We start from the raw sequence: 20,816 nt of genomic DNA, 5'->3' as shown, positions 1-20,816 counted from the left end.
TAGTGCTGATAAACATTGTCACGTAAACACTACGGTCTCACGGAAATGATTACTGATATTGAATATCCAACTTGATATTACGCACAGTACATTTTCAAGAAACGAGGCGAAATTGTTCATTATTAGGTTTAGAGCTAATGAAGGTCAATTCTTTTTTACGCGGAATTCAACACTCTTCGATATGAAGTTTACTTTCAAACCTCCAAAACGCCTCCACCTACAAAAAAATTATATGCACTGCATAGGATATCCCTCCAAACCATGCAACTTTTGTATTAAAAAATTGTTCATTTCGAAATTATTTAAGGTGTTGAAGTTGCGTGGACCATGCTGTATCTTTACAATTATACAGTGTCTATACATAATATTTCACATATATCAATAGAAACTTGTATACTATCATCTTGCAAACCCTGTGTATAGGGGATTGCGAAAATTTTGTAATGTCACTATTATACCCGGATAATACTTTTGAAAATGATTTCACAAACGACTGGATGCCACGTCAGGTGAAAATAAAAACTGAACGAACAACTTTAACTATTCCATTGTCCGTTTTATGTTTTAAATATTAGGTAAATTAAAGTAGTGAGAAGAAATACCACGCAAATCGGTTTTCATTGAATATTCCATTCCATGCAGTTGTAATGAAAACTTATAAGCTTTCATTCAATACTGTTTCCCCCATCAATCACATGAAATCTTGCACTGTGTTCATTTTAATTGTTGGTCGATCAAATGATATTTTGACCTTGAATGATTACAACTGTACAGGGTGTCCCAAAAATGTCCTCCGACCCGGAAATGGGGCAGTCGGGGGGTGAATTGGAACAACTTTTTCCTTAGCAACAATGTAATCTGAGGCTTCCTTACCGAGATATCAACGAAAAACCGCAACCAATCAGAGCGCGAGTTTGCCAGCCGAGTTCCCGCGGTAGCGGTGGCTACGCGCTACGCTTGTACTACGAAGCTCCAAACAAGTAGGTCAGCATGCAACGCAGGAAACTGCGTACAATAGCAATTAAAAAGACATAACAAATACAATTATACTTTTTATCATCTGTCGTTTGTTATTTAAAGACATTAATGAATGGAACGTAAATGTAGGCCAATTATGTGTAACGTAAAAAGACAAATGCACATTTACATTTTTGTAAATTCCTTTTTACGAATTTGTAAATTTCCTTTTAAAATAACGTGTGAACGAAACGGTAATTTAACAGAGAATGAACGAGAAGTGATCGTAATTCAGTATTGATATAAAAATTCGTAGTTTAATAACGGTCAACAATGTTACTGATAATGAATAAGTTTCTTCAAAAAGTCTGAAGAAAAAATTAGGTACAGAAACTTGCACAATTATCGCCGGAAATCAGCCATAGCTTGCGTTAAATTAAAAAAATAATAATCAGCAATAAATTGATTAGAACTCACCCTTTCGGAAATTGACCTGCAGTTTGCAAACCTGTGTCACCAGGTCACTGAACCGATCCTGGTCATCGACTGCCGAAACGGTTTATGGCAGGGTATCGCCCAGTTCGCAGGTGATCGCAGGTATACCTCACCAGCCGAAGTTATGGGTTGTAACTTCAAGTGCGTCCCGGTTATTCCACCGAATACGTACTCCTCTCACTGCACGACCACTAACACTGATCACCCGACACAATCACTTAATGTATTTTTAATCCAACGTGTTGTTCCTACGTTAGGAAAATTCGTGGCCCCGGAAAGGGCCGATTGTTTTCAATGTATCAGATGTTTTACGTAGCCAAACACTTGCACAGCAGCACCCGCATATCCGTTATTCTGTACGTACCACCATAACATTGCGCAATACTTCCGTAAACTGAACATCTCTGTCGCCCGATTGCTAACCGACTGACAGAATTTTTCCGAAAGGGCTTCCTCTACCCAAAAGTAGTTTCCCATCGTTACATTGTGGGTTCACTCCCACCACGACAAGGTTTAGGTACAAAGAAACCAACGGTTCTAGGATAACACGTGCTTTGCAGAAGTGCAAGGAAAGAACCGTCGCGCAGTTTCATCAAGGCGCGTAGCCCGTTAATTTATTGCCAGGGTACCTACTGCTTCCAGATAGGAAACAGACATCACGTGCATCGGCTTGAGAATGTCCGAAATAAAGAGGACCACCACCGTACCCGTTGCTTCGAGTTGGAAAGTACAATGTACATTGTTTCCCTCGAGGAGCAGGGAAAAAATTTTACCGACACGTGTGAGTTGACGCTGCTTGGCCCTGGCCGACCACCCTTGTAGAGGCCGGAGCGAAATTTTCGGTTATTTATGGCTCAAAATCTTCGGCCTCGTAGCAACCGTGAACTCACAACAGAATTGACAATCGACAATTTCATTACAACTCTGTGAAATTGTAGTTCTCATGAAAATATTTCATACGTATTTTTTTTTTAGTATTCCGTCAAATATCTCGGAAATTATTAGAAATATGAAAACCGTATTCGTTAAATTCTTTTCCGTAAAATAAACCTATCGGTAGGGTGATGCGGTTCATATTAACGTAGTAGTAACCTATTGAAGACAGCGATGCGCCCCGGTTCAGGTAAAAGAACCGGGCGCTCCACTATTAGAGTCAGCTAACCGTATCGCTAACGCTCCAGACTATTTCAATGAGATTAAAAGCTATATCAAAGTGTCAATGATTTACGGAAAAGAGTTCAACGAATACGGTAGTATTTTTTTTGAATTTATCTGCACCGCGTACTCTCAGGAGTCGGCGAAAGATTGTTTAAAAAAAGGGATTATTCTGGAATTCAATGATATAGCTACATTCAATATCAAAACAAACACAATATTGCAAATTATAAGGTTTTTATATTTCTAATAATTTCCGAGATATTTGACGGAATACTAAAAAAAAAATACGTATGAAATATTTTCATGAGAACTACAATTTCACAGAGTTGTAATAAAATTGGCGATGATCAATTCTGTTGTGAGTTCACGGTTGCCACGAGGCCGAAGAAATTGAGCCATAAGTAACCGCAAAGTCCGCACCGGCCTCTACAAGGGTAGTCGGCCAGGGCCAAGCAGCGTCAACTCACACGTGTCGATACAATTTTTTCCCTGCTCCTCGAGGGAAACAATGTACATTGTACTTTCCAACTCGAAGCAACGGGTACGGTGGTGGTCCTCTTTATTTCGGACATTCTCAAGCCGATGCACGTGATGTCTGTTTCCTATCTGGAAGCAGTAGGTACCCTGGCAATAAATTAACGGGCTACGCGCCTTGATGAAACTGCGCGACGGTTCTTTCCTTGCACTTCTGCAAAGCACGTGTTATCCTAGAACCGTTGGTTTCTTTGTACCTAAACCTTGTCGTGGTGGGAGTGAACCCACAATGTAACGATGGGAAACTACTTTTGGGTAGAGGAAGCCCTTTCGGAAAAATTCTGTCAGTCGGTTAGCAATCGGGCGACAGAGATGTTCAGTTTACGGAAGTATTGCGCAATGTTATGGTGGTACGTACAGAATAACGGATATGCGGGTGCTGCTGTGCAAGTGTTTGGCTACGTAAAACATCTGATACATTGAAAACAATCGGCCCTTTCCGGGGCCACGAATTTTCCTAACGTAGGAACAACACGTTGGATTAAAAATACATTAAGTGATTGTGTCGGGTGATCAGTGTTAGTGGTCGTGCAGTGAAGTGAGTACGTATTCGGTGGAATAACCAGGACGCACTTGACGTTACAACCCTTAACTTCGGCTGGTGAGGTATACCTGCGATCACCTGCGAACTGGGCGATACCCTGCCATAAACCGTTTCGGCCGTCGATGACCAGGATCGGTTCAGTGACCTAGTGACACAGGTTTGCAAACTGCAGGTGAATTTCCGAAAGGGTGAGTTCTAATCAATTTATTGCTGATTATTATTTTTTTAATTTAACGCAAGCTATGGCTTATTTCCGGCGATAATTCTGCAAGTTTCTGTACCTAATTTTTTCTTCGGACTTTTTGAAGAAACTTATTCATTATCAGTAACATTGTTGACCGTTATTAAACTACGAATTTTTATACCAATACCGAACTATGATCACTTTTCGTTCATTCCCTGTTACATTACCTTTTCGTTCACACGTTATTCGAAAAGGAAATTTGCAAATTTGTAAAAAGGAATTCACAAAAAAGTAAATGTGCATTCGTCTTTTTACGTTACACATAATTTGCCTACATTTACGTTTCATTCATTAATATCTTTAAATAACAAACGGTAGATGATAAAAAGTATGATTTGATTTGTTACGTCTTTTTTATTTGCTATTGTACGCAGTTTTCAAGCGTAGCGCGTAGCCACCGTTAACGCGGGAACTCGGCTGGCAAACTCGCGCCCTGATTGGTTGTGGTTTTTCGTTCCTATCTCGGTAACCAAAACCTCAGATTACATTGTTGCTAAGGAAAAAGTTGTTCCAATTCACCCCCCGAGTGCCCCATTTCCAGGTCGGCGGACATTTTTGGGACACCCTGTATACCGTTATAGTAGACTTAACATGACTACCGAACATTAATACATATAATAACAGAAACACTAGACCAAATTTTTTTCTCTCATGTTCCCCTACTTACATGTAAGATCGTATTTGCAACGTGATGTTTGTTTCTGGATATCTGAATATTATAATTATTTTAATAATTTGGTATTGGGTCATTCCACGCAAAACCAGACTCTTTCTGGAGCACCATTTCGGATTGTGCTCTTTAGATATGTTGTAGTCTTCAGCGATATATAAACTTACCTCGACGGATTTTTAAACATTTTTTAAATTGTTAATTTTACAGCTGTTTGAAATTTATGGTGTAACCTGTTTTCAATAAATCATAACTATTAAACTAACAAAGTGATCGAAATGATTTTTTTTTTGGGGGGGGGGGGTATGGGTACTTACAGCGGAGACATGAGAGTACCAAATAAAAGTGATTTCAGTTAAAAAAAAAATATTTTTTAACCATTTATTTTGCAATTGTTTTAAATAAATGCCCTGTTTTCATACCGGGGAACTATTTAAAAAATGAAAAAATGAGGATATAGCCTTATTTGTCCTTTTTATGGACATATCTTCAAAAAATATCGACACTTTAAAATTGGCCGAATGAAAATTAATTGAAGTTGACACTGCGTCGAAGCCCATCGACTCGACCGGTCGAGCCGTACCGGCTAGTCTATGTAGTACCACACGGCTTGGCCGGTCGAGCCGATGTAATTCGATGCAGCGTTCACATCAATTAATTTTCATACGGCCAATTTTAAAATGTCCATATTTTTGAAGACATGTCCATAAAGAGGACAAATAGGGTTATATCCTCATTTTTTTCAAAAGTTTAAATAGTTGCCCGGTATAAAAACAGGGCATTTATTTAAAACAATTGCAAAATAAATGGGTAAAATCATTTTTTTTTTAACTGAAATCATTTTTATTTGGTACTCTAATGTCTCCACTGTAAATACCCACAAAACTTGATCAGTTGGTTAGTTCAATAGTTATAATTAATTGAAAAAAGGTTGACCCTAAATTTCAGACAGCTGTAGAATCACTAATTTAAACAATCTTCAAAAATCCTTCGAGATACGTTGATATATCACTAAAGACGACAACATGTCCAAATTTGAACAAAATCCGTAATGGTGCTCCAAAAAGTGTCCGATTTCGCGTGGAATGACCGTATTGATAGTTACTGATGTATTACACGTAATGTATAGATACTATTGTTTTATATCTAACACTACGTATTTTCTTTAGGAACGGTGGTAGAGGAAGTAACAGCAACTGATGCTGACACAGGAGTTAATGCAGAACTGATTTACAGAATACAAAAGGGTGCTTTCGATGACTTCACCATTAATGAAACAACAGGCATAGTAACAGTGTTTAGAAAATTAGATTATGATAATAAAAACACATATCACGTGGAAGCGATCGCATTCGATAAAGGTATATAAATGGGCGTCTTGGATTTCTTTACTGTCATTTCAAATATTATAATGCTTTAATGTCATACTTTAACATTGTACATGTAATAACTTTTATCATAATTTTGACTAAGTACATAATATTTCTCTTTTTTAATTAAGAGAATTACTATATTTCCTATTATTCCGTTATTCCTTAATAAATTTGTATGAAATATAAAATTATGGAATTGTATGAATTTAGTTTCTAATACATATAAGGCAGTATGCCGAATTGGTACTCACAAGCGAGTATTACGGGTACCCCACTTATGGGGCTTAGGCTGCCACGCTCAAATCGTAGCGGGATGACGCGCAGGGGGGGGGGGATATGGGAGGTGCGCGATATCCGAAACACATCATAAACATAGCATTGTATTCTTTCTCTTTCTCTCTCGCTGCCTCCTAGGGATGTTCGATTCACTTCAAAGAATCGATTCTCGAATGAATTGTCGAATCGAATCATGAGAATAGATTCTTTTAAAAAATCGAAATCAAAGAATCGATCTAAAAATCGTAAAACATAGGGTGTAACAAGAATGTTGGAGAACCCGGAAATGGAAGACTCGCGAGGTGATTTCAAACAAGTTTTTCCTTAGCAAAAATGCTAGCTGAGGCTTTGTTAACTAGATATTAACGAAAAATCCCGACCAATCAGAGCGCGCTGTGATTGATAGCCAACGCTACAGCGGGAACTCGGCTGGCAGACTCGCTCTCTGATTGGTCGGGATTTTTCAAGGGTTAACAGAGCCTCGGATAACATTTTCGCTAAGGAAAAAGTTGTTTCAAATTATCCGAGGAACCCCTCATTTCCAGGAGTCGAAGCTATTTTGGTACACCCTGTATACAGTCCCATTTAACGTGAGTACCTTTAGTATCTCACTTGTTTTTGAAGATACAAATATAATGTGAGAGGAAAGTATTATTTGGTTAGAAGTAGCAAATAATGCAATAAGCAATCATTTTTCTGAATGTAATATTTTTCGAAATTTCAAGGTCTTCGATGTTTTTTTAAATGGGTCTATATATTTTTATCAACGTGGCTTAATAGTTGAGATCAAGACCATTCCAATAACCTCTAACAGTGTGACCTTCATGTGACCTTCAGTACGCAAAATCCACAAATGTATAACGGTAGTTTTAAATAATAAAATAACTACGATAGATTAGTGCAAAAATGTATGAAAGTTGATGCTAGGAATGGGAAAAAGTTTACCTAGATGAAGTTGAATGAAAGATAATTTATGTTTATCCGTTATTTGAAACTTTAAATAACTTGATTGATCTTTATACAAAACACTACGGATAAATAAATCTATTCGAGCCGTCGAATGTATTCAAACTCACGCACAGTGGGATATTTGACACGAAAAGTGGCACAAAACTATTTCAAAATTTACTCAATCTTCAAACTCTCATAACTTTGTTATTATTCATCCAAAGTTGATGACATAAAAACCATTTTAAAGGTTGAACTTTCTAGTTTTTGGCTATTTAAATCAATTTTATCAAAATGGTGGTGTAGAGGGTAAAATTCACCCTTAAATAGGAGTGTGCCAAATTGTACTTTTCCTTGATGTTCGTCAAGTGCTACAGAGTGCAAACAATATTTTTTGCAATTTTGATATATACCACCGGAATATAGAATCGTTTGTCTTTAAAATAAAGCAAACGTCATCGAAGAACGATCTTTGTTTAACAAAAATACAGCCCTTTAAACTTTTATATTTTTCAAATGTTTTGTGTACGGTAAGATATGTATACATATATGGTATGATGTGTATAATAGAAGGTCATCAACAAACCCTTGTCCTAATAAAGTTAATAACATACTAAAAACTTCAATCGTCAGAAATTGACAGACGAAATTTACAATAGGTTAACAATCAACTGACAGCGATGGATGTACGCGGGTCGAGTGTATCTACGATCATAAACATTCTGATTTATGGTATATAATATATAAAATATTATATATTTTAAGAATATTTTTTATTTGCAATATATAATAGAATTAATTTTCGTCAGAAAATGCTTTATGATATATCTATTCTTCATCGATCTATCCACACCTCAATTACCCCATCATCAGATCAACCATACGATATACGCCTATCGTATGATCCTTCATAACAAGCAAAACTGCATCCAAAACGGATCTTTTTTAACGAAGTTATAGTCATTTACAGAAACGCATAGCATTGAACGGTGCCATACACGAAAGACATGACACCATAAGGAGGCAGGCATTTCTATAAATGGTCATAACTTCGTTAAAAAACATCTGTTTTGGATCCAGCTGGCTTGTTTTGAAGACAAAGAATCATTATTTCTGACATACATGCAAAATTTCGAACACTGTTGTCTACAAGCAACATCCGTTCTCAAATATGAACAAAATTTTACAATTTGAAGGCCCTCTTTATAAGGGCAGATTTTACCTCTTAAGCACCGAGTTAAATAAAATTGAACGAATAGGTCAAAAAGTAGAAGGTTCAAGCTTTAATTTGCCTTTCATTTAAACAAATTCTGACGAATATTAACAAAGTTATGGAACATTGAATCTCAATAATTTTTCACTAGTGCACAAGTGAGGCGATACTTTTGAACAGAACTGTAGTTTTAGCACCTGTTTGCACCTAATTTTTCGAGAACTATATAAAGTAATGTCCAAGGATTAAAATATGTCTAAAGTAAAGGAGTGCTTTAAGGTGCAAAAAAGTAATTCAATGTTTTATACTTGATTTTAGGAAAAAAAAAAACTGTTTTCAAATTGTTATTTTATCAAAACCACACAAAAAAGTAAAGGAAACAAGGTGCCAAATTACTCTACATACCTTCCTCTATATCCTACATATGTTGTTATTGCATTTTCTTAACACTACACTTGTAATAAATCACTTTCTTAATATAGGTTTCTTGGCATTTTCTTGGAGCATAAAAATTGTTGACTTTTAAGCCTCAATTTATTCCTAAATACTGCTGTTTTCGACAAACCAAGATAGCAGTTTACTTTTATTCATTCTTAGGAACATAGAGACAAAGTTCATTCATTTTGAATAAAGATAAGATTTGGGGTTTTGGCCAGCTTTTCGGGTCAAATATCCCACTGTGCAACGCGACCGTTCGGCGACGGCGGCCGATGTCTCGAGCGTCAGCTTGAGAGTCATATATTGTTGCTTATTATAGATTATGTACTAACAGTATGGAATACTTTCGTCTTTTAAATCAGATCGGCACGAACGTTGCAGTAACATACTGCTGAGATTTTTCCGATGAAAGTGAATCTAATCCCGATATAAATCGGATTATTTTGAGCACTATTACGTTAGAAATATTACATTCCTATTTGATTACCTACAGTCCTAGAAATAATCCGATTTCTCAAGATTTATTCGAAGCCTACGAGAAAAAGTGCGAATAAAGAGTAAAACCTTATTGGACGGTTCTAATAAATTCCGTTCGAATAAATTCCGTTCGAATACAAAAATTATTTTTCACGGACGAATAAATTTCCTTCGAATAAAAAAATTATCTTTTCCATCGAATAAAGGTCCTTCAAATAAAAAAATTATCTTCAACTTTCGAATAAATTTATTTTGAAAGAATTATTTATCGGTAGTGTTTCGAATAAAGTAAATTATCTTTTATTTGAATCGTTAGTTAAATAACTTTTTATCTAGATCTAGATAATGCCCATCTCTGGGAAATACTCGCTCCTGAGCGCCAATTGGGCATGTCTAAATACATATAAGGAATATGAACATTTTTTATTTAATTTACATATTTTTAAAGTAACCTGTACGTACATAATATGCAAGAAGATAAAATTATTATAAATTGTATTTGTTAGATATTCGAATTTTTATAATTACAATTTATGTGTCAAAGTAAGAGTTTGATAATGATAATTTCATATTAAATATTTACGTATGTGTTAGTCAATAATATATTATTCATGTTAACACGAAGCGTCTTGTAATTAACAATTAAAATGTGAGGGAAATGCAGTAATATCTTCAATGGAGTTCAATGTGTCAGTTTTTACTTAATGTTTATAATTGCAGAGTGAGATATATGTGTAATCAATATAATTTAATTTTTCATAGGAACTCCCAGTTTAACTGGAACAACAACAATAATGATAAATGTTGAAAACAGTAATGACAAGGCTCCATACTTCACACCAGAAACACAACGTGCTGAAGTCACAGAAGACACCCCCATTGGTACTGTTTTTACGACACTAAAAGCTACAGACCCTGATAGTCCTGATTTGGAAGCATTAAATTTTGCCATTTCTGAACCTATCACAGCAATTGACAGGAACGGACAAAAGGTCAATGATAGCAAATCCTTCAAGGTATACTCAAACACTTTACTTTTTGACTATAAAAATATAACACCCGAGATGAACAAAATTTAATTTATATTTTTATTCACTATTGGCAGCTTTTCATCTAAATAACAATATTGACGCTTTTTACCAATTTAAGAAAGTAGAATTACAACTCACTATTTGCACAACTGTATTAATACATAAATACATTTTTACAAGTGTTATTATAAGTTGTCTTCAAATAAAGGTTTATGTTTACAGGATTTCTTTGCGATCGATCGTGCAACTGGTCAAGCATCGGTCGTTAGACCTCTTGATCGTGATATTGCAGCAACAGTAAGCATCACTGTCGTTGTTAGTGACACAACAGCACCCACTTTACAACAAGGAAGAGGTATGAAATAATAAATATAAACTTCCTTTTAGATAAATGCCATAAAATGTACTTTGATTTTGGCAGTAATTTTGAACAAACATCTTGACTACAATTTCAGTAGGAGTTTAACAATACAAATAACCTTTATTATTACTAGACTTTCGATGTTTGTATATACAAATTATTTTCTGTATTCATGATAATTTTAAATTACAAGCCCAGTGGAATTCCGATAATTTAACATGCTTGAGATTTCGGCACTGTCGGATTATTATTGGACTATACCTGTATTGCGAGAAAAACGAGGAACATAATTTTAAAAACGGTCGTGGTTAATTTAGTAATGCTGTTTATGAAATATAATTATATATATAATTATATTGATATTGTGGAAACTTAATGGCCGTGGAACTTAAATGGCATGAAAGGGCACATTTTATAAGGTACACGCTTTTTCTGTGGGTGGAGGTATTTCAGAGATTTCAAGGTCACCTTGATTTTTCTAACGGAATGACCTATTTTTTGTACCATAGATCGATAGAGTATCAAATTCTGAGTAAAAATGTGTTGACCTTCGTATGTCCTAGCTGAAAGACCCAACATGGTCACCCGCCACCATGCGACACCAGGTCTGTTTAGCTTCATGCATCCTAGAAACTCTATCGTAAGTCCTTTGAATTTATCCTCGAAATACGTTAACGGTAACATACGTAATTTAATTTTCTTAATCTATGTCGTTTCCGATGGTTACCGAATGACATTTACAAGACAGGTTCATGGTCGAGGCTATATGTGCTGGATTATCGGAATTCTACAGTAAAAGAAAAAAAAATACAGTTTTCATTTATTTGTTAATTTCAGACTTTATGCAGGGTGATTCTCTCGCTGCGCAAATCAAAGCACGTGCTGCTGTAAAGAGCCGCTTTGTCGTCGCGCGTGCGTGCGTGCGTGCGGCGTGTGTGTGTGTGTTTGTGGCCCCGGGGCGTCATTAACAGTGAGGACCGATCGAAAGATTACACGTGCCGACGCAGCGGTTCTTTAGAGCGGCACGTGCTTTGATTTGCACAGTGAGAGAATCACCCTGCATAAAGTCTGAAATTAACAAATAAATGAAAACTGTATTTTTTTTTCTTTGATTTGCGAAGCAAGAGAATCACCCTCTACTACAAAAAATATATAAGATATGCAATGTAATTAGTAAACGAATCTATTGAAATATTCTGTACAGTGTCTGTGAATATCATTTATACTTTATATTTTCCTCTAATGTTGCATAGGTACTCTAGTAGTCACGATTATTGATGTGAATCACATGGCACCAGAATTCTTGAAACCATGGACAAGAGAAAATCCACGGTATTTAATAGAAATGCAAGAGGAACAACCAACAGGAGCGGTGGTAGGAGCGTTCACTGCTGTAGACACAGATAGCAATATTGCAGGATATGCGATAGAACCTCCAAGTCCCTATTTCAACATAGACAATATCACAGGTTTGTTATGCCATCATACAACAGAAATTAGCAAACTTATTCTAATTTAGAATAAGTTTGCTGAGAATGTTACTTTTACACATCCGGACGAATTTAAAAAAGAATTTAAAAATTAGGTTACAACACATCCGGACGAATTTAAAAAAGAATTTAAAAATTAGGTTACAACACATCCCTGGTTAATACGTTTTTGTTTCGAATTGCAAGGGTGATTGACTAATGTAATAAGAAACATGCAATTCCATTTAAAAAGCATACGTGATTTTCATATGCTCTATACACATTCACTTACAACAAACTAGTGTTGTGACTTTCACAGATACCCGGGTACCCAGGTACCCATGAGATAACCAGGTATTCATGAGATAACCGAATATATGAGACCGTCGAAGATATCGAATCGGCAGTCGATTCTCGACTGTCTGATTATTCGGATATCTCATGGATATCCGGGCACCCGTAATTTTTGTTTACTGCTACTAAAAAATAGCATATTTTTGTTAGTTTTTCCAGTCAAATGTTAATACATTTTCTTGAAAATTTGTTTACATAAACTATGCGAGCACAAACTATGGATAAATAGGAATTTTTATTTTTGCATTACAAAAAAAGTTATTATATTTGAATTTTGTCGCTTGATGCGCAGAGCATAGTACTTGAGTTATTCCTTGTTCGTAAATATATAGTAGCTCTGAAAAGAGCTGATTTTATTGTCAAACACTCAGTACTGTTTTTAAACTAAATGCTAAAGAAGCAATTAATGTAAATTATTCGATATAATTTTCACAATAATGGTATTCCTCAGAGAAGTAACTAAAGCATAAATGTTTTTTATACCACGAACATTTCAAGGTAATTACATCATCACTAATTTTAAGTTTGTGAAAGAAAACTTCACGAGATTTTCCAACATTTGTGGCATATTGTCTACGTAGCCACATAGAAATCATGCATACCTAAACCTTTGTTCATACCTAGGAGGAGACAACTAATTATGAATCAATGATTGCAATTTTATTATGTTATTCCACGTATATGAATTAAATCTGAAATCTTTTTTGCGAAATTGTTCCAAATACGGAATCCATAGACATCCAATGGTTGTATGTGTCCTATTGTACTTTTTGATATTTTTAATACAGTCTAACGACTTTATGATACGGTTAAACAGTCGTAAATTTAATTTTGTACTTCCGTTACTTTTATTCTTTTGAGTAATCTTTAGGTCCTGCAGCTATACTAACTTGTAGTTCCAGCAAAATTAAAGCATTTTCTAGAAGATTCGAGTTAGATGACAATATTCTACTAACAGAACCATCAACTTGGTCTGAAAACCGAAGTTTTATTAAAGGGCTGGAACTAGTTAATAAATTGCGAGTTGTCAATGATACGGCAGAGAAGGGTGTTAAGTTAATGGCAGACTACAATAAATTATTTACGAAAAATGAAGAGCAAAAAGAGTATGTTCACCAAATAATTCTCACTGGTGAGGCTTTCGAGTGTAAGCCGTGTCCTTGTGGAATTGTTTTCCCAACGTTTCGCAAGCATTGCAGCTTTTCACAATTCCACAAGGACACGGCTTACACCCGAAGACTTCATTAGTGAGAACTGTATGATGCCGGGCCGTAAGAGCTTCAAATCTAATTATGTCCACCAAATTGTAAAAGATTATTGTTGATAGTTTCTTGGTCATAAAGACGAGACTTTGACTGGAAGCCAGTAAGTAAACACTTAAAGTTAACCCTTAGCACTCCGAGTGTTTTTTTACTCAAGAGTGCGGCAACTCCGTGACATTTTTGCGTTGGAGCATCTGAAAAATGAACTTGTTTTACTAAAAAAAAAGATCTGTTGTTATAAATTTATCTATTCTGCCTGCTGGAACTTCATCACTCTCTGTAATATCTTGCCAATTGTCATCATCTTCATCTATTTCTTCAGAATGACTACCAATGTCATCAGTATCACTCTCAATAACACATACTTTCCGTTTTTTTCGTACTATTACGTCGCTATCATCAGTGCTATCAGTATCAGTATATTCACTTTGTTCGGTATTATTTTCAACTAAATTGTCTACAAAAAATTCAATTTCAATTTCATTATCACTTTCGTTTTCACTGATCTCAAAACTTTCCCAATAATCTCCTTCTTCCATGTTTTCTCAAGGGTAAATCTATCTAATATAATATAAAATTCAAAATTCACTAGGAAATAATGCACAGCAACTTTGAACACAGAATCTGCTAGTCATTGAACGCAAACTATACTGGTTTTTCTAACTGCAATGAAAGCATATGGCGCAATAGCGGCGCCTACGGAGTTAGTGCACTGATAGCACTGGCGCAATAGCGGCGCCTACGGAGTGCTAAAGGTTAAAGATGAATAAACCATTTATTTTCGATTAAACCTTTTTTTCTTCTTATCTTTTTTTCTTTATTATACACTAGGTATTTATTAACTTGCATTGCAATAAGTTACAAAAATTTTTCAGTTCTCAAGAAATTTCTTAAATTTTAAAAAACATTCAACAACTACTTAGTGTTCAAAATACAAAATACACATTTTTTAGCCTTTATTGATAAAATATGGTCAAGACATATTTCAATTTTCAAAATTAAACAAGCAGTTTTTACAATTTTTCCTGGCTTTTTAAAATTTTTGTCGAAAACCGTTTGTCGCACGAAGAAAAGTAATAGAACATCAAACATGCTCCTTGCCCAGATCTACAACTTTTGTCTGACATGCTTTTAGATATAATCAATAACTTTAGAGGATAATCGAATGAAACCGTCTTTATTGCTCTTTTTCCTCTTGCTCGATTAAGCTCAAACTTCGTACAGATTATTTTTGTATTAATTGGAACTATTTTGGGGGTTGACGCAAAAAAAATTCGAAAGTAGCGAATAAGAGCCACCCTAGCATATACTTTTCGTATACTAAATCATAATTCCTTCATCTGCATTCTTTTCGAAAATATGGACGTTACCTTTTATTTTTTAAATGAAACGATAGCATTTTAAAAATATTTTTTATTTGAACGAAACCTGAAAAATGTAACTATGTGAATGTTGAAAAGAAACACAAATAATGTATAAAAAGTCAATGTTGTGCAACATCGCGGTACAGTGATGTCTCGATGAATGCGATAAAAACTTTTAGTACTAAAAAACTTTAGAAGAGGCTGAAAATCTTTCCGCTTTGCCATGAAAGCTCCGATGCAGACTAGAGTTTATCGCACTCATTGAAACATTACTGTATATCAAAATGTTCGCTTCAGAGACAATAAAACACACGAAAGTACAAAGATACCTTTCTACGTTCATATCATAATAATATATGTATAATTGGGATTATAATTATAAATCTAATTAAAGAATATACATATATATGTATGTCTGACAGGAATTGTACGGACCAGTCAAGTAATCAATTACGAAGAAACAAAACAGTTGGAGTTTACAGTGCTTGCCTACGATTCTGGAGTGCCTCAGTTATCAGCAACAGCAAAAGTTACAGTTACTGTAATAAACGTAAACGACCAAGATCCTAAATTTGAAAAAGAATTTTACAATGCATCTGTGAAAGAAAATTCACCGGCAGGGATTCATGTTACTGTTGTGAAAGCAATAGATGGGGATGAAGGACCATTTGGAGAAGTCAGTTACAGTCTCATCGGTGACCATGCGGCTGATTTTAATATAGGTAAAGTTATTGTTAGATTTATTTGAAATTAAATGACTATAAAGTAATTTTTATTTGTCAATGAATACCATAAATACATTTAGGTCATTCCATGCTAAATCGATCACTTTTTCTACTCGATGTCAGAGATTTTGTTCAAACTGAAGCATGATGTAGTCCACACAAAACTTGGCGAGGGGGGAGAGGGTTTAAAGTTACCATTTTTGATGGTATTGCATTTGTTTAAAAAATAGAGGCCGTCGAAATTTGGAATTTTTAACTATTTTTGTGAAACCAAGGTGTATTTGTGAATTTTTATCGTGGAAAGTATTTACTGTATTGGGTTAATTCTTCCTTTATTTTGATCTAGAAGATTTAGCCTATTTGAATAAATTTCTTTCAAATGAAAAATCTATTAGCGTTGGGGGCACGCTCTCGCGGGGCGATACACACATTAACGCTTTTTCTCTCTTGTGACATCTATCAGCGTGTAAATTCACTAATTTTCATCTCCCGCGTAAGCGTCTCGTTCGTTCGCTTCGCTTCGACGCAATAGTCACGTGTTAACATAATCCTGCATTTTATAATAATACACTACTCGTTTATTATATTCATTGTACGTCACTGCCGATCACGGATCTTCTCCCACAAAATCATGTCTATAACATGGAAAATTATTAACAAATTTTTCTTATGCAAATTTCTCCTGGAGGGTCAAGGATGAAAAAATTTGAAAAAAGTATGTCCATATTCCTTGAAATTTTACCTACCAAATAAGCTGCCTTTGAAAATGAAGATATTAAAATTAACTCTGCAATGAGCTGTTAAATACAACGGTGCGCCCTGGTTCAGGTAAGCGAGCCGCACGCGCGGCGATTATGGTCGGCCGATCGTACTACTTCCACCCCATATTACTTATTTAAATGAGGTTTAAAAACAATATCGATAGGTCTCGTGCCCGTCTCGGTGGTGTCATTTATACCAGCGAGAGAGTCTGTTTGACCTTTGTGTGTGAAGTTACAGAGTTACACTATTGTGAACACTTAGAAACAGAGGGTAACTTTGGGAATTTATTTAGCTAAACGATAGAGTGAATGGAAAATTGGATTTACGGCCTTTGTTATGCATATCTTTTACTACCCAAAATAATTTCTTTTAATTTTTGTGTTAAAAAATGGCGGCGTAGAGCTCTGAAAATGTAACAAAAATGTAACGAAAACATTCAGGGCTTGCAACACACGTACCGTACACATTAATTTAGGACAAAAAATAAAATAAATAAATCCGAAAAATCAACCTGTTCAAACTGCCACGCAGAACTATCTGTAAAGCATATACTTCATGAATACCCGGTCTACGACTCAAAACAAGAAGTAAGACTACCAAAAACCGTAAAAGAATGTTTAAACAATTACAATTACCTTGAAAGATTTATTCTATTCCTCAAAGAGATTAAGATATTCTATAAATTATGATATCACAAACTAGTACATAGTTATAAAATATAGTTATTTAAAATATATTTTATTAAATAATATATAGTTATGCAAAATGAAATTCATATAATGTAATGAACATATTAAATACAATAGATTTCTAATCAAATAATGTTAGTATGAAAAAGTATTTAGGTCATTAAACCTACAAGTATTGATGTGTACAGTTGTAACTTAAAGTGGTCGCTAATGGCAAACATACTGATGCGACAATAAATAAACTTATTGAAAAAAATTTTCGTCACTAAGGAAGAACAGGAAAATCATTCAATACTTTTAGAGAATTGTTTTAAAACTGCAAAATCAATAAGGGCACTAGAAGCTACCATAGCTTTGTGCCAATTTCTAATATTCAACTTTCTGCGAAAACCCTTTCAACAGACGTAGACGGAACAGCTTCCAAGGCGATCTCATAATGTTCACATACTTTTATTGTTAGGAATAATTCTATCCGTATCATTATATCTTTTCCTTTCTTTTCCCTTCCCGATGGATAAGACCTACCATCTTCTCGTGATTTCCATCGAGCAATAATTCTTTCCTTTTGTACATCATTCAAAAAGAAACAAATCCATGTTTCTAGATAGAATTATTACAAAGAAAGAGTGCGCACATAAATAAAGGAGTTAGGACACAGGAGAATAATAAAAATGCTTATTCTAGGAACATCAGTAATCTCATTCCGTCGACTACAATACAATACAACTGAGTTACTATTGTCCACAGTACAGGGTGTCACCTTTGCGATCAAAATGTAAAAACAAACAAATTCGTATCTTTAATAGTTGCGGAGATAAAAATTCTTTTGTAATAGAAGTTTTTATAAAAGTCGGAGAAAATTTCCAACTTTGAAGGTCCATATTTTTTAAACAATTTCAAAATCACCAAAATGATGACTTAAGCCCCCCCCCCCCTCTATTTGTCGCATAAAGTATAACATATTTCAATTTGAGGAAAATGCCAGATATCGTGTACAAAAATGATCCACTTGGTATGGAATGATCTATGTATAGTATATACGTGTGGCTCGCATATTTACCTGAACGGGTTGCACCGCTATCTTTAACAGCTCATTGTGGAGTTAATTTTAATATATCCATTTTCAATAGCAGATATCAAGGAATATGGACATATTTTTTTTTCTCTGGTTGAAATTTGCAAAAAAGATTTGTTTATAATTTTCCATAATGCAAAAATTTTTTCAGTTTAGAAAAAGTTTACATAATAGGCCAAATCTTCTAGATTGAAATAAAAGAAGAATGGACTCAATAACATAAATATTTTTCGACATAAAAATTCATTAGCACAGAGACAGTCAACTGGGCTATGGTGAGGAAAAGCACTCACGATCGCCTACGGCAAAAGCCACGAACAACGTCGCGAGCAATTCCCCCACCCTATGGCCACGAGCTGACGTACTGCGTGTCTTGTAAGGCGAGCCGGTTTGCACACGAAGGCCTTTTTTTTTTTTTTTTTTTTTAAAAAAAACGGGCTCGGCGCTATGCGGGGAGGCACCGGGATCTCTTGCGAACACAACCGGTACCTCCCCAGCGCCCGCTCCGCCAGTGGACGGCGGAGCGCCCTCTCTGTGGTGGGGGAAGCGAGAGCTCCCCCCCCACCGGACCGCGGGTGCCACAGTCCCGCGATCCCAACAGTCCCTTTTAGTCGCCTCTTACGACAGGCAGGGATTACCATGGGCGTATTCTGTCCCCCGCCCCACAGGGGAAGCTCACGAAGGCCTAGCGTAGCACCCGCCGATTTCGATTTTCGTCGCTCACAGGCAGAAAAAATGCTGCCCGACGGTCCACGAGTTGGCCGCCCCTACATTAGTACATCACGGTTTCACGAAAACAGGTTAAAATTGCTAACTTTGGCGGACAGTATTTTTTAAACCAGGGATATCAAACTGATGGCGCGCAACGTGTACCTTTGTGGCCCGCAACGACTTATATTTTGTACGAATTGAAAATTGTGTCAGAGTGTAAGAAATTTTTAATGTCTTTGTATTGTAAAGTTATATTACATTTTCGTAAAAAATTGCGGTCTAGCACTACCGAATTCACCATCGTTGCATCAGGTACTATCAATAAAACAACATATCGTAACGATTACTGTCGAAAATAACGCAGGCGAGTATCGACCCGCGTATGATTAATCGACTACTCCTGATACCGGAAAGATGATCGTTTACGCTTGCGGTTAACAGAATATCGCTCGGTACGAAAGCCTCCTTGATAAAACCAATCGCACTTTCCGAATCTAACGATATGTCTAAATATAATGAGTAATGTTTGTCACTGTAATTGATTTCGTATGCCGCATTCTTCAAAAACTCGTCCTCCCCGACCGGCTGCTCAGACAGATTATTGATCTGGCCTCTGTTATTCTCTTTGCAGTCCTGTTTTCGGTGTCCAAATTTTCCACATCTGTAACAGCTATTCTTTTCCCTCTTCGGCCGGGGACAATTCCATGAAAAGTGTCCCGTCTCATTGCAGTTGTAACACCTCGTTAATTTCCTGTGTAGGGTTCCCTCTTGTCGTGAATTTTTTCTTCGCACCGTTTGGTTGTTGATTACCAGTCAGCCTTTTGATTCGGGGCCCTATGTTTTCGAAAGCCATTAACAGCGCTGACTCCTCTCCGAATTGGTGCATACGGCTTAATTTCTTAAGTGCACATCCGTGAAGCCGTCAAGAAGATATTCCACTATTTCTCGTTCCACAATTGAGACATCGTTATTCAGAATAACTTTTTTATGTAAACATTCACTGAAAGATTCGCCACTACGCCACTTACGGTCTTCGCATCGTCTTTTGTGCACTACCGTATTTTCACGATGGTCAAACATACGCTTAATTCCGGAAAGCAGCTCCTCCGCATCACACTCAGGATGTGCTGGTTTAGAAGGAAACTAGTTCAATGCTTTTCCTCCCAGTTTTTAGCCGATCAGGATTCTCACGGAATTGTCGTCTAAATAGTATATTAGTTTCAGCAGTCGCACTTGCTTTTCCTACGTCGCGAACAAGCCGCTGCTTCCATCGAAGTCATTTAACAGATCGGCGATCGCATTGATATTGAAGTCTGCACGCCAATGATTCATGTTTTATCTTTGCGAGATTGTGTTCCTTAACCGTTCGATTTCCCGTTGAATCGCTTCTAATTCCTGTCGTATGAAATCTCTCGGTGCAATAGCAGCAATTCCCTATCTTCTTTGCGAGGTATGCGCGGTATAGCCCCTGGCCCTGGCAATGATGACAATAGTGGATACACCAGTTTTCCTCCTGTCGGGGGTGGCCCCGACGCTACGCCTCCCATTGCGTTGTTTCTAATGTTTGGTCCGCTTCGTCGGTAGGCCGATTCATCCAAGAACCTAATAGATCAGCTTGATCTAATTTTAAAATCATTTCTGCGTTGAGGCCTGATCATGACAGATTCATCGCTCGTAATCTATCTC

The 20,816-nt window shown here is 36.1% G+C and overlaps 1 protein-coding gene across 1 annotated transcript in view; it reads left to right on the top strand.

Annotated features, from left to right (window-relative positions):
• LOC107190304 (cadherin-87A) overlaps positions 1-20,816 on the top strand; it is a 108,166-nt gene that overhangs the window by 57,180 nt on the left and 30,170 nt on the right. The window contains 5 exon segments of the mRNA XM_015579094.1: positions 5,772-5,963; positions 10,090-10,343; positions 10,581-10,713; positions 11,973-12,188; positions 15,591-15,890. Coding sequence (XP_015434580.1) covers positions 5,772-5,963; positions 10,090-10,343; positions 10,581-10,713; positions 11,973-12,188; positions 15,591-15,890 — 1,095 coding nt within the window.

Source organism: Dufourea novaeangliae, unplaced genomic scaffold (genome assembly GCF_001272555.1).
Source record: "Dufourea novaeangliae isolate 0120121106 unplaced genomic scaffold, ASM127255v1 scaffold181, whole genome shotgun sequence".
NCBI classification, from domain to species: Eukaryota; Metazoa; Arthropoda; class Insecta; order Hymenoptera; family Halictidae; genus Dufourea; species Dufourea novaeangliae.
This window is presented reverse-complemented; position numbering and strand designations above follow the sequence as displayed.